A 12,570-nucleotide genomic window follows, 5' to 3' on the forward strand; every position below is an offset into this window, starting at 1 on the left:
TGACTTTCTTAAGAAAGTGGAAGGGGTGGGAGAGAATCTGAATTTGAAATTTGACAAATTATTGTTTAAAATGTTTTTACACTTAATTAAGAAATGTTTAACAAAATTAGTAAAAATAAAATAAAGTCTTTTAAAAAGTATGCTTCAAACTGCATTCAGAGTTCATCAGTTCTCTCAAAGTGGATATCATTTTTCATTATGGAATTTGGAATTGTCTTGGATCATTGTCATGATTAGAGTAGCTAAGTCTTTCACAACTGATCATCCTTACAATGTTGCTGTTATATATAACATCCTCCTAGTTCTGCTCACTTCACTTTGCATGAGTTATAGAAGTCTTCCTATGTTTTTCCAAAGCCATCTCCCCTTCATCATTTCTTATAGCATAATAATAGTCCATCACAGTCATATACTATAACTTGTGTAAAAGTGAAATTTGGTAAATGTATCAAACTACATTTCCCGTGGTCCAACGGGTTTCCGTTTCCGGTTTTTGGGCTTGGGAAGGCTTACGTCTTGACGCAGGGAAGGGTTTAAATCTCCTGGGTTAGGAGGAAGTGGTCTCTTTTGCCGGTAGGGGCTTGGCTAGGTGGTGGAGAGAGTAATGGAGGTGGCGGCAGTTTTGAATGCTTACAAGCGCGTGGTCTAATGATTTTATCTATCAGCATGGCTTTAATTAAAATATGAATTTATATTATTATATCAGCCTTTATCATTTTTCATATTTATACTTGTTCAGTCATGCTCTAAATGATGGGCATGTCTTTGATTTCCAATTCTTTTCCACCACAAAAAGAACTACTATGAATGTTTTTGTACAAAGAAGTCCTTTCCCTCCTTTTAAAAAAAAAATCATGTTGAAAAACAGACCTAACTGTGGTATTGCTAGTTTTAAAGTCCTTTGGGCAAAGTTCCAAATTGCTCTCCAGAATGGTTGGATCAGTTTACAACTCCCTCATCAATGCATTAGTGTCCCAATTTTCCCACATTTCCTTCAACATTTGTCATTTTCCTTTTCTGTCATATTAGCCAATTTGAAAGGTGTGAGGTGGTGTCTCTTCAGATCCATTCACTACTATCAGTTAAAGGTTGGGGCTGAAATTTTTAGCCTTTTTTTATTTGGGGGATTCTTAATGTACCTTTACATATTAATAAGATGATTAAGTACAATTATCCTTTGAATATTAAGGCAGTCTATTCTCAGCAACCTAAAAATCTAAGTCAAATACCAGTTAAATAAATGTAGCTAAATCCTCATTTAATTTTCCTTGAACAGATGTACATTAATGCATATACTGATTTTAAAAAATTAATATGCAAATTTTAGCTGAAGAATAAATTAAAATCTCGGTGGTGACAGATAATTCATGACATTCCAGGGGGAGGACAGAAAATAGAGTAGATTCTGAAACCAAACAATGCTTTTATGAATACATCTATTCCTTTTTCCTTGTTGATTTCATATAATGGATCCCAACCTAGCTCAAATTCAAAATATGTTTATTTTCTCCAAAACCATTTAATAATATCTTAATTTTTCTTATTTGGTTAATGTAACCACATTTTTAAAATGAAGGCAAGTATATGGAAACATTCAATGTGTATTTGCATGATTACATTTTATATTTTCTAAGTTCCCAAGAATGATTTTGGGGAGGGGGAAGAAGGGAATATCTAAAAAACAAAAGAAAAATTTCAAATAATCATAGACCTGTAGCTTGGAATACTGATTTATTATTTATGAAGAGAGCTACATATAGCATGTAATTATAGTAGTGTATGGGATGATTCAACTAAGACTGATGATTTATCATTAACTTTTCTTTTAAGATACCAAATTGATTCCTTAATTATGGAGATGAAAAAGTTTTTCTTAGACATATTTGGCAATTAGAAGGCTGCTACTGAAATACTCATTAAAAAATAGGTTCTGCTAAGGGTAGGAAAGTATCAGTCAGTAGAAGGAAAAAGGGTAGGTTCTAGTCCAATGATTCCCAAAGTGGGTGCCACCGCCCCCTGGGGGGTGCTGCAGTGATCCAGGGAGGGTGGTGATGGCCACAGGTGCATTTGGGGGCGGTGATAGTATGTGACAGGGGGCACCAAGTAATATTTTTTCTGGAAAGGGAGCAGTAGGCCAAAAAAGTTTGGGAACTATTGATCTAGTCTAAATTCAGGCGCTTTATAGAAGTAACTTTAATCTAAGCCCAGATTTCCCATAGGGTGAGGTAGAGGGAGCCTACAAGGGAATCACTAAATCTATGGTCTTTTCTACATCTATGGTAGATCAATTTCTAAAAATGACAGAAGATATTTTTTTTAAAATAAAAAAATTGGATGAACATAACTTCCACGATATAATCAGTATATATATATATATATATGTGTGTGTATATTTAAAATTGTTTTTGTAACATTTATTGATTGTTGATACTATAAATAGGAGAATCGTGCCAAGGAAAGCCATTCTGGTATTACTATTTCCACTGAAGAACTAAACTTATTTCAAGAAGCAAATTGTTATTCCCACTACACGGAATACTATGAAGAATTCTCTAAGTCACTAGTAAATCTAAATTGAATGAGTGTAAGGATAAAACATGCTGAATTTTTAAGAGTTTTAGACATAACAAAACTATACTTAATATGTTTCATACTTTTCCTCTCTTTTCACTTTTGCTTATAATTACTGGCTTGTTTCTATAAAAAGACTCAGTTCCATTTTTGGTGCACCTACAGTATTCTGAATTTTAGTCTCAGTAACTTCTAAAGACTAGCTGTCCCAGTAGAAAAAGTGGTCCAAACAATAAACCCACACCGTCTCAGAGAATTGTAATTAGGCTTACTTAGTAACATGAGCTTACTATTCAGGGTTAAAAAAATTGTTTTTCACCAATAACTTACTTTTATGTTAGTCTACAAGGGGGCACCCACCCTCAATCCTAAATAATATCAAGGTCTCCTGAGTCAGTTTGATTATTTGTCATTCATCAAACACCCAGGTCTTAGTATGCAAAGGCACAGGACTCCAGGATGTGTAAAAGATACAAAGATGAATGTAATCTTATAGGATTAAGAGTTGGAAGAGACCAGCTCCTGAAGTTCAATGTTCTTTTCACCAGATTCCACTGGCTCTAGGGTAACAGTTAAACACTATTGATTCTAGTGTGGGGCCCTGGATTAAAAGACTCTGAAGAGTGACCTCCAGGAAAGTAGTACTTTCTCCATGATAATCACCACTTCTAACCCTCTTGCTTTGAATTCAAAGTAGATGGCTACCAAAGCAAAAGCCTCTCCTCCCCTGCTCCTTCTTACTGCTCTCATCTCCATTAGATTTTACTTGTATCCATCCCCTTACAATGTAGCCTTCAGAACTACATCCTTTTTCCAGAATTCCTTTTATATTCTTTCCATATTATTTCATTCACATAGACCTGATGCCACCCCAAAAAAACAGACTGGCATCCATCATAGGGTGCAGCTTCTTCAGTGGACAGAGTACACAAAGAGGGAACATTAATACCATTTCCAGATTCACTTCTGCTGCTATCACTTCACAACTTCTTTTACATCTATTAGTAAAATGCAGTCAGATTATCCTCTGGCCCTCAGGTTATTCCCCAAGGTTCACTATCTTCCCCTCTAACCCAACTACTGTCTTCCTACATAAGGGCTTCAATAAACCTGGAATCTCTCTCAAACACCCTGGCATCCCTGCTCTTCAACTGTCTAAATATCCATGAATTACAACTCTACCAGTAACCCAAAATAACGCCTTGATTTTATTATTTACCCACAATTGTGCTACTTATGACCCAGAATGCTCACAAAATTTTGTCCTCTTCCGTAGCCTGTCTAAATCCACCTAAGTTTATTTATCATGTTCACTAAATCCTGTAGTCTTCTACCTCCACATATCATAACAGTCTCAGGCTTCACTTTTTTCCTTTCGTTCCTTTGACCATGTGTGAAGGGAATCACAGGATCACACATGGGGTCCTCCTATTTGCATCCCTGAGCTTCTAGAGCTACATCATGTCACCGAGCATGGGTCACAGGACTGTGGCCTATGTTTTTGATCTGGAGACGATTGAATTTGGCCTGGAAGGGGGTGGGAGATTAAAAGGTTTGAGACAAGGAAGCAGGCTGGGGTGGCCAGGCTGAGACTACACACATAAGCAGGAAAGGCTTTTTTCCTCTTTAATTCTATCCAAGTAACTAATAAACTTTGAAAACTAAGGACCAGAGCCCAAAATTTATTTCTTACAACCATAAAATTAACTAGTTCACCTTTTCTGGATTTTCTTGATTGTTTGTCTATCAATACTCAAGTATCTAACATGTGTATATGTTTGACTATGTTACCTACTTCTTCAATAAACTACAGTTGCTCCCTTTCTTCTCCAGAATCAAATAAAAAGCCTCTCTGTGGCATTCAAAAGCTCTTCATAATGTACTCACTAACACACATTTCCAGTCTTCTTATTCCTATACCCCCGGATACCCTGGACCCAATGACACTGGCACCCTTGCTTTTCCTCAAATAAGACTATCTGCTAACTGACCAGTTTTACTGTCTGTCCCTCATACTTAAAATATTCTCCATCCTCATCTCTATTTTTTTGCTTCCTTCAAGTTCCAGCTAAAATGCAACTTTCTACAGGAACTTTCCTAAACTCCAATCCCCAATTTTAGCAATTTTTCCATTGATTATTTCCATCTTGTCTTGTCTATAGTTTGTCTATGGTTGCTATATGTTGTTTCTCCCATTAGACTGTGAGATCCCTGAGGGCAGTCTTCTGCCAAGCACTTAGCACAGTGCCTGGCACACAGAAGGCACTTTATAAATGTTTGACTGACTCCAATAAAATCAAAATTAGACCCTGTGAGTTTCACTACTCTTTACCAGGAGCAACAACGAAGAATATGGACTCTTTGTTTGTCTCACAATTCAATCAAGGAAGCATTTCCAGGTGGCTTCCCCAACCTAAACATTTGAACAGATGTTATATACAGCAAGTAGAGAAGAGAACCATAATTACAGCATGAAAACTTGCCCAAAGGGAACTGTGTAAGAAAAGTTCTCTAGGAGACAGGAAAAGGTGGAAGTGAAAAGGAATGTGTTAGATTTATAAGTTCCTGAATTTTGTAGATGGAAAAAAACCGACAGACTGTATGACAGCAAAGGTGAGCATGTGGATGGCTCGTCTTTAATAAAATTAACATTTTGTTTGATGAAATAGCAAAGTTATTCAAAATCAGTGTTTAGGATGGGGTTGAGTTGGGAACCTGGGGAGATGGCTAATAGTGACGACAAGTGGTTATAGTCAGGGGATATTTCATCATTTAAGACCAGTGTAGCTTCATTCTCCATCAACTCAGAAAACTCCTGTACAAAGAATAGTGAGGTATAATGGAAAGCGGGCTTGACGTGGAATCTATTCTTACCGTGGTCTGTTACCTATTACCTGCTCATCTACCTACTAGATAGAAGACTCCATACTATATGAAGTACCAGGGAGGAAAGGCTCAAATATTCATCAACTCACTGTATTCATGGCATCCTTTAGAATATGAAATTTGATTCCAGAGTATTACGAATTCTATCAGAAACTCAGGCAATGGAAAAAACTGGTACCATTTTTATCTCTATGAGTTCATGACCACCTATGCAGAGAAGTTCAGAAAAGTCCAGCCAAGATCATGAAGAACGGGTTCCAATCTCCCTGAGAATAAGTCAGCTGTCAGCCATGGGATGAATCACTCTATGCCAGTGATGGCAAACCTTTTAGACCATGTGCTGCACCCCCCCACCTTACCCTAGACAAGGGAGGGAGAAAAGGAGGGGAGGGAGGAAGCACTTCCATTGGGCTTCCACGCAGAGAGGCAGGAAGGCACAGTGGAGAGGGGGAAGGGAGTAGCTCTCTCTGCCTTTCTAATAACTAACTCTGGCAAGCAACAATGTGTGTGCCCACAGAGAAGTCTCTGTGTCCCAGCTTTGGCATCTGTGCCATAGGTTTACCATCACGGCTCTATGCTTTTCCTTTTGTCCTTCCTTGTCTCCTTTAATTAATTAAAAATCTTAAACATCCCAAAATGTGATTTTTTTTAAACCCTTACCTTCCGCCTCGGAATCAATACTGTGTACTGGGGGTTTCTAAGCCAGAAGAGTGGTAAGGGTAGGCAATGGGGATTAAGTGACTTGCCCAGGGTCACATAGCTAGGATGTGTCTGAGGTCAGATTTTAACCCAGGACCCTCCCTATGGACCTGGCTCTCCATCCACTAATCCCCCTACCTGCCCCCACAAAAATGTGGATTTGAAAATAAGGTAACAGATATCACACTGATTTCCCATTAAATTACCACCCTAAAGCCCCATCAAAAGAAAGTCTACCTAACATATCACCAGGATGAGATTTTTTCCTGACCAGTAGGAGAAAAACAGAAACTCTGTCACACCACTAGTTTATTCTTAAAAAGGTTACATTTGACTAAGCCCATCCTGAAGCAGATTTGGAGGTCTGAAGCATCATTTCCATGTCTATCTTGCACCTACCCATTTGATCTTTGCTGACTACAGGTTTCCCACCGAATTTTGTTCTGGGCCCTCTTCCCTTCTCCCTCTATACGACTTCCCTTGGTGATCTCCTATGGAGCTCCCATGGATTTAATGACCATTTCTATGATGTTGCTGATTCTCAAACCTACCTATCCTGGTCAAACCTCTTGCAGATCTCGAAATATCACATCTCCAATATGTCTGTCCAAAAGACATCTTAAATTCACTATGTCCCAAATTGAACTCATTATCTTTGACCCTAAATGTTCCCACTCCCCACATTTTCTCTATTACTGTCATGGACAACACTATTTTTAACCCCTCCCTTTTTATCCTGTACATAGCATATTTGCTTGCCTATTATCTACGCTTGCCTAGCGTATAACACATGCCTATTAGCTTGTTGTCTGCCTCCTTAAACTGTAAAGTCTCTGAAGGACAAGAACTGCCTTTACCTTCTTTTCGTAACCTCAGTGCTTAGGACAGTTCCTGGCTCATAGTAGGCTTTGAATATGTGTATTGACTCTTCGTGATTTATTCTTTAACAAAGAAGACTGAAATAAATTAATTTGGCAATGTCATGGAAAAAGACACTACAGAGTTAATTTTCTGTTTCTGAATAGGAATTTTACTACAGATTTCAGTAAATGTTTCAAGAGAAAGGGAAAATTTCCATTAAACTCACCATTCAGTATATTATCTATAATCTATAACAGATGACAGGAAAAACATGCAGTGAGCTAATTAACGTCATAATATGTGTAAGCACCCCATGAGTTGATGATAAAACAATAAATCTGAAATATTTACCAGATGAAGAGTGCACTTGCAACCCTGTCAGTATCTGCCAGCACGGCACTTCCTGTAGACATAACTTGATAAAAATTAAATAAAGCCAGACAACTATGGCTTAGAAATATTCAATTCTGTTTCCTTTCAATGGCTTTTTACCATCACTTATGTTTTACCTAAGGGAAATCCAATGGACACCAGTATGAGGGTAGAGTCGAAACAAAAATTTCCATATTTGTTTTCAGCCACACACTCTTATCTGTAGAAAGTGGGGGGGGGGGGGGGGGGAGGGGAGGAAGCCTGAATCTGTGAGGAAACATTCATAGGAAGTGTTCTAAATAAATAATACTTGACAAATGTACCATATTTTAAAGTTTGGAAAAATGCTCGACATACATTATTGTTAGCCCCACAGACACTCTGTGGGCCACATATTAGAGGTAATATTTTCCCTACCATCCAGTTAAGGAAACTAAGCTGGGAGAAATTAAGCAAATTGGTCAAATGCAGCCTCTAAATGGCAGAGCCCCAGACAAAATCTAGTTATTCCTGGCTCAAAACTAAGCACTAAATCCATTATTACCAATCTGGTCCTTTGCTTAATGTCATTTTTTTACTTGATCAAATTTTGAGATGAACCAGGTAATTTTCTACCCAACAGCTTTTCTATCTATCATACCATGGAAGTCAATTTGATAGACATTTAAGCGCTTACTGTATGCCAAGGACTGTGTTAAAGGATTATGTTCTATTAAATAAATATTAATATCCTCTATCTTTCAGTTTCTGAGATGATATTTTAGGTTAATTTAAGATAAAGAGATTATACTTTATGATTATCTTTAAAAATACTGCAGAAAAAAATTACTTTTTACTCAATGTGTTCCCTATCTGTTTTTTGACATTTACTCTTCAACAAAGAAATTTTACTCATCTACAGGAATTATTATAGTTAAAATCTGATCCAAATAACAAAAGGAATATTGAAAAAACTCTTAATCTCAAAGTACATTCTGAGTAAGAGGAATTAACTGAGAAAATGTTGATGTGATTTCCAGCTCTACATGTAGGATTCTCTGATCTTATTTCACTCAACCTAGCAGTCTGATGAGAACTATTAAAGGGAGGGGAGATATGAGATAATATCTAGTAATCTGGATGGATTAAATGAGAATGGGAGAGACATGGGTATATCTGTAGGCTGTATAGAAGTAGCTAGTAGACAGGGCAAGAGAGTTGAAAGAAAGAATCATGGAGAGAGCAACCTGCTAAAGACAGTGGAATAAGCATGTCTTGTGCAAGTAGAGGAAGTTTGTCCTGGCAAGAAGAAAAGTCACTTCATATGTAAGACAGATGAAGGAGAAGGTAGTGGTATGAGGCATCTGAGTGATAGAGATGAGAAACAGGAGAGAAGAGGAAGTTGTCAAGAGAATGGCTTCAATTATTCAGTGAAGTATGAGGCAAAGTTTTCAGTTGAGAGGGTGGTCAATGGGGGACCAAGGGTGGTCTGAGAAGGGCTGAACATAAATGGAAGAGCTACTATGGTGAATGAATAATAAATGAATTAGTAAAGTAAGAAGGATTGCATCAATGAGGGCACAGTTGAAGTGGGTATTCCTTTTTCTAGTACATACTGAAGGTCATCCACACTTCACTATGTGAGACTCTTGTCCATTTTTCCTCATAAAGCCTCCAAGAATCACCTACAGAATATTTCTAATATAGTCATTCAGTTTCTTCTTTTCAATTCTAACTCTGCAACATGTCTCAAATTAGTCCCCTTCTCTCAACTCAGCCTCCACATCCTAGTTCTAGGCATCATCCTCTATTGCCTGGACTATTATAACAATGTCTCTAAGCAAACAAGTGAGCTGGCTACTTCTTCCAGGTACATGATGCTTTATCCCCTAATCTAGACCTTTACATAGGCTCTGTAGGTGGATGCTCTATCATCATCTTTGCCTTTAAAAAACCCTAGTTTCATTCAAGGATTAGCTCTAATGCAAACACCACCACAAGATTTTTGCTGACTTCCATATGTTAATACCCTGAAATCCTGGAAATCATTTTGTATTTCTTAAATGAATTTATAATTTACATGGTATTCCAAGGAATGATTTCCTAGAATGCTCCCTTTTAAGGCAGGGATTGTTTCACAATGCTTGGTATATAGGAGGCATTTAATGAATATTTGTTGAATGAATAAGTCAGTCCAAAATCATTCTATTAAATTATTAACTGGAGATTTCATTTTATCCAAAAGAGCATGGCTCATCATCACTTTCCTTTTTAAGGACCACAAATATGAATAGTTGGGGGAGCAACCCTTCTGCAAAGAATATGATCTTTGTTTAGAAAATACATATGTACATACCTTGAACGGTGAGTTCCGCTTGAGCCTCTATTGTCTCATTCCCATTGTCAGCTACACAAGCATAGGTCCCAGCATCTTCCTCTGTAAGATCACTGATTTCCAGGATACTTCCTGCCAGCAGCATTAATCTTTCAGAACTGCACAAAACAGAATATATCAGTGACATTAGCTACTGATTACAAATTACCATAGCAAAGAGACTAAAATCTGAAACATTCCCTAAATAAGAAAAAAGTGGCAAAAGTACCATCTTCATGGTATTGTTGACATCAGGATGTGGAAAGAATACTTGACTCAGAGGTGGAAGCCTCCCCTTTTTTCTTTATTAAATGAGATTTTTTCTTAATTAAATGAGATGAAAAATATTAACATAATGGACTATATAAAAAACCAAACTAAGAGAAATCACATGATTATCTCAATAGATGAAGAAGCAGCCTCAGAAAAAAATATAATAGTCATTCCTATTAAATACACTAGAAAGCATAGAGTCATTCCTTAAAATGATAAGAAGTATCTACCTAAAATGTCAGCAAATATCATCTGCAATGGGAATAAGTCAGAAGTCTTCCCAATAAGATCAGAAGTGAAGCAAAGATGCCCATTATCACCACTATTATTCAACAATGTATTAGAAATGCTACCTTTAGCAATAAGTAAAGAAAAAGAAATTGAAGGGATTAAAGTAGGCAATGAGGAAACTAAACTATCATTTTTTGTGGATGATATGATGTTATGCTTAGAGAATCCTAGAGAATCAACTAAAAAAACTAGTTGAAGTAATAACTTTAATAAAGTTGCAGAATATAAAATAAATCCACATAAACCATCAGCATTTCTATATATAACCAACAAAGTCCAGCAGCAAGACTTAGAAAGAGAAAGTCCACTTTAAATTACTCTAAACAATATAAAATACCTGGGAATCTACTTGCCAAGGCAAACATAGGAATTATATGAACAAAATTAAAAAACACTTTTCACCCAAATAAAGTACAATCTAAACAACTGGAAAAACATCCATTGCTTATGGTAGGCCGAGCAAATTTTTAAAAACTGACAATTCTACCTAAATTTATTTATTTATCCAGTGCCATACCAATCAAACTACCAAATCATTACTTTTATGGAAGTATAAAAAATAATAACAAAATTCAGCTGGAAGAACAAAAGTTTGAGAATATCAAGGGAACTAATGAAAAGAAACATAAAGGAAAGTAGCCTAGCAATACCAGATCTCAAACTGTGCTATAAAACAGCAATTATCAAAACAATCTGGTACTGGCTAAGAAACAGAATGGTAGATCAATGGGGTAGATGAGATATACAACATTCATGGGTAAATAAACTTGGCAACCTAGTGTTTGATAAACCCAAGCTTTTGGAATAAGAACTCACTTTTTAACAAAAACTGCTGGGAACATTGGAAAACAGTATGGCAGAAGCTAGGTATTGATCAATATCTCACCCCCTATACCAAGATATGGTCAAAAAGGATATATGATTTAATATAAAGAGTGATACCATAACTAATTAGGGGAACAAAGAATAGTTTACCTGGCAGATCTTTGGAGAAGGGAAGCATTTATGATCAAACGAGATAGAAATGTAAGATGTAAAATGAGTAACTTTGATTATATTAAATTAAAAGGATTTTGTACAAACAAAACTAATATAACCAAGATTAGAAGGGAAACAACAAAATGGGAAAAAATTTTATAACAAATTTCTCTAATAAAGGTCTAATTTCTCAAATTTATAAGGAACTAAGTTAAATTTATAAGAATACAAGCCATTCTCCAGTTGACAAATGATCAAAGAACAAAGAACAATTTTCAGATGAAGAAAGCAGTTATCAATAATCATATGAAAAAATGTTCTAAATCACTCCTGATTAGAGAAATGCAAATTAAAACACTAAGGTACCATCTCACACCTATCAGACTGGCCAATATGGCAGTAAAGTGTAAGTGTTGGAGGGAATATGACAAAATTGGGACACTAATGCATTGTTGGTGTTGTGAACTGATTCAACCATTCTGGAGGGCAATTTGGAACCATACCCAAAGGGCTATAAAATTGTGTATATACTTTTTGATCTGGTAATGCCACTACTGGGTCTGTATCTCAAAGAGATGATAAAAAAGGGAAAAGGATCTACTTATACAAAAATATTTATAGTAGCTCTTTTGGTAGTGGCAAAGATTAGAAATTAAGGGGATGTCCATCAATTGGGGAATGACCGAACAAATTGTGTTAACAGATTGGTGATGGAATACTACTGTGCTATAAGAAATGATAAGATGGATGATTTCAGGAAAAGCTAGAAAGTTCTGCAGGCACTGATGCAGAGTGAAATAAGTAGAACTGGAAAAATATTGTACAGAATAACAGCCATATTGTATGATTATTATCTGTGAAAACTTGGCTACTCTCAGCAACACAATGATTTGGGGCAATCCTGAAAGACTTAGATGAGGAATGCTGTCCACTTCTAGAAAAGGAACAGTTGGAATCGTCTTTAACATCAGTGTATTTATGGTTTTATTTTGGAGTTTTGGTTATGTATGACTGTACACTTACAACAATGATTAATATGGAAGTGTGTTTTGCACAACAATAAATATAAACAAACAAACCCTTCCTGGGAAGCCATCATCTCTTCTAACTAAAATTCTGGATCTCACATTCATTTCTTGAATTTCTTGAAAAAAATCCATTTACACTTGGTGTTTTCATTTCCTCTCTTCTTTTTTCTATACCCTTTCACATCTGGCTCCCAATCACATCATTCAACTGACATTGTTCTCTTTTAAGTTACCAATGATCTCTTTATTAGTCAAACC

General features: G+C 36.3%; 1 protein-coding gene across 1 annotated transcript in view; it reads right to left on the bottom strand.

The window, feature by feature from the left end:
• The window catches only part of NEO1 (neogenin 1), a 199,360-nt gene that overhangs the window by 164,425 nt on the left and 22,365 nt on the right, over positions 1 to 12,570 (bottom strand). Inside the window, exon 4 of the mRNA XM_044660264.1 lies at positions 9,725 to 9,861. Within this exon, the coding sequence (XP_044516199.1) occupies positions 9,725 to 9,861 (137 nt within the window). The remainder of the gene's footprint in view (positions 1 to 9,724; positions 9,862 to 12,570) is intronic.

This window comes from Gracilinanus agilis, chromosome 2, assembly GCF_016433145.1.
Source record: "Gracilinanus agilis isolate LMUSP501 chromosome 2, AgileGrace, whole genome shotgun sequence".
Lineage (NCBI taxonomy): Eukaryota > Metazoa > Chordata > Mammalia > Didelphimorphia > Didelphidae > Gracilinanus > Gracilinanus agilis.